We start from the raw sequence: 1,897 nt of genomic DNA on the forward strand, positions 1-1,897 counted from the left end.
TAGTGTGGTGTCTTTCACATTTCTAAGGACATTCTCATCCTAAAGTGATGTTATTCTCATCCTGGATCACAAAAGTGATGTGAGGATTTCCAATATTTATTTGAGAAAACAAAATTCTGACTCCTAAATTTGACAAACAGCAAAGTGTGTGTGACCCATGTTATTCATATACTTATATCATGACTCTAAATGACCTTTCTGTTGAAAAGTTTTAACAACTGAAAATTGGGGGAAATAAAGACAACAAGTTATTGATGCATATCAGGAACACAGGTTGACCGGCTTCTCCAGCCACAAAGTGAACAACGGGCTTCAGATCACACTAGGGGCGAGATGAGCGGCTGGACTCGGCCCTGGGGTGCGCAGTGGCCAAAGCAGAAGGGCCAGTGCTGGCTGAGGCAGCAGTGCCAGGCCTGGCCGAAACAGAACGGCCAGCAGCGGCTGAAGCAGCAGTGCCAGGCCTGGTTGAGGCAGAAGTGCCAGCCCTGGCTGCACCTCTGGCTCCGGTGCTCTCTACTTCCTCTCTCCAAGCCTCTTCATATTGCGGCTGCAAGGCAGGACGGACCGAATCCTTGACCTTGGCCAAAAACTGCAGGACTTTTGTCTTGCTGGTTTCTGTGAGCGCTTTAGGACCGCACAGGAACTCATAGCGAGGGGGATCGCTGCCGGGCACCTGGCGGTACTCCAGGTACTTTTCCCGCACCAGATCTTCTGTGATGAGCTTCCTGGGCTCTCCAAAGATGAAGTGACTTCTTCCATCATAGATGCCCAGCATATTCAGGAACTTCCAGATCTTCTCCTCAGGGGCGTGGTTGCCATTCAGGTAGATGACACCCAGCAGAGGCATCAGAAGACCATTCTTCGGCAGCCCCCCGTCACCTCTCATAGACTCACTGTCGCTGAGATCTAGGTTGCTCACCAGGGTATAGCAGTGACTGTTGGGCCTGACTTCCTTCAGCACCAGGCCAAACACCAGCTCCATACGCTCAGAGGCCCTGCTAAGGATCTCAGGGAATTGTTTCTTGTACCTTCTATTGATTTCCTGCAGCATTTCAGACCTCTCAATGAGCTCGCTCATCTTATACTTAAACAGCAGGTACTCCACCAATATCTCTGCCTTCCTGGTCAGAATATCTGTGTAAGAGCTCGCAGCAGCAGCTGAGGCTTGGGAGGAATTTTCACCTTTATGAACTTGGCCCTTGGCACCTACACCAGATCTATAGCGTGCTGCGCCATGCGCTGCAGATCTCGAGCGTGCTGCGCCACCACCACCAGATCTTTTGGGTATAGCACCTGCAGCAGCACTGGTGGTGCCTTGGGCTCCCTGAGGCCCCTTGGAGGTGCCAGCAGCAGACGAGCTTGACGGAGCGCTCTCTGTATCAGGAGGGGAGGAGGAGGTGGTCTCTTCTCCCCTAGATGTGGACGCCTGATCATGAAGACCCTGGGTCTCAGCTCGGGCCTGGCGACGTTTCTCACGAGCACGGTGCTTACTCTTCTGCCCATGGGGCATGATGGCTGTGGTCAGGGACCGCAGGCGGGAGTCTGGGCCAACAGACAGGAGATTGGGGCACCTGGAGGATGGAGAATGAGATGACATGAGCACCTTAAAACAGGGAGACTCCACCTTGGCTTAATCAAAGGCCGCCTCTGCAGGTGTCCTTGAGGACACTGCCCTAGGAACCCACAAGCCTCCTGTTTTCCTGCTCAGCCTGTTCCCACAGAATCCCATAGAGGAAGAACAGAGGACTTACTTGTCCTCTGCGTCCTCTCAGCTCTGCTTTGGATTTACTCAGGTGACAGCAGGTACCAGCAGTGGGGTTTTCTAAGTTCTACTTCAGTATTATCACGTCAAGTCCTGGCGGAGCCTTGGCACCCTTCCCTCTGCTACTCTGATGTA

General features: G+C 52.7%; 1 protein-coding gene across 1 annotated transcript; it reads right to left on the bottom strand.

Moving 5' to 3' along the window:
• Positions 1–322: 322 nt before the first annotated feature.
• Positions 323–1,510, bottom strand: LOC129640187 (melanoma-associated antigen B2-like). The gene has a single exon (XM_055565410.1). It carries the CDS (start codon positions 1,508–1,510, stop codon positions 323–325), a length of 1,188 nt encoding a protein of 395 aa, XP_055421385.1.
• Positions 1,511–1,897: the final 387 nt, after the last annotated feature.

This window comes from Bubalus kerabau, chromosome X, assembly GCF_029407905.1.
Source record: "Bubalus kerabau isolate K-KA32 ecotype Philippines breed swamp buffalo chromosome X, PCC_UOA_SB_1v2, whole genome shotgun sequence".
Lineage (NCBI taxonomy): Eukaryota > Metazoa > Chordata > Mammalia > Artiodactyla > Bovidae > Bubalus > Bubalus kerabau.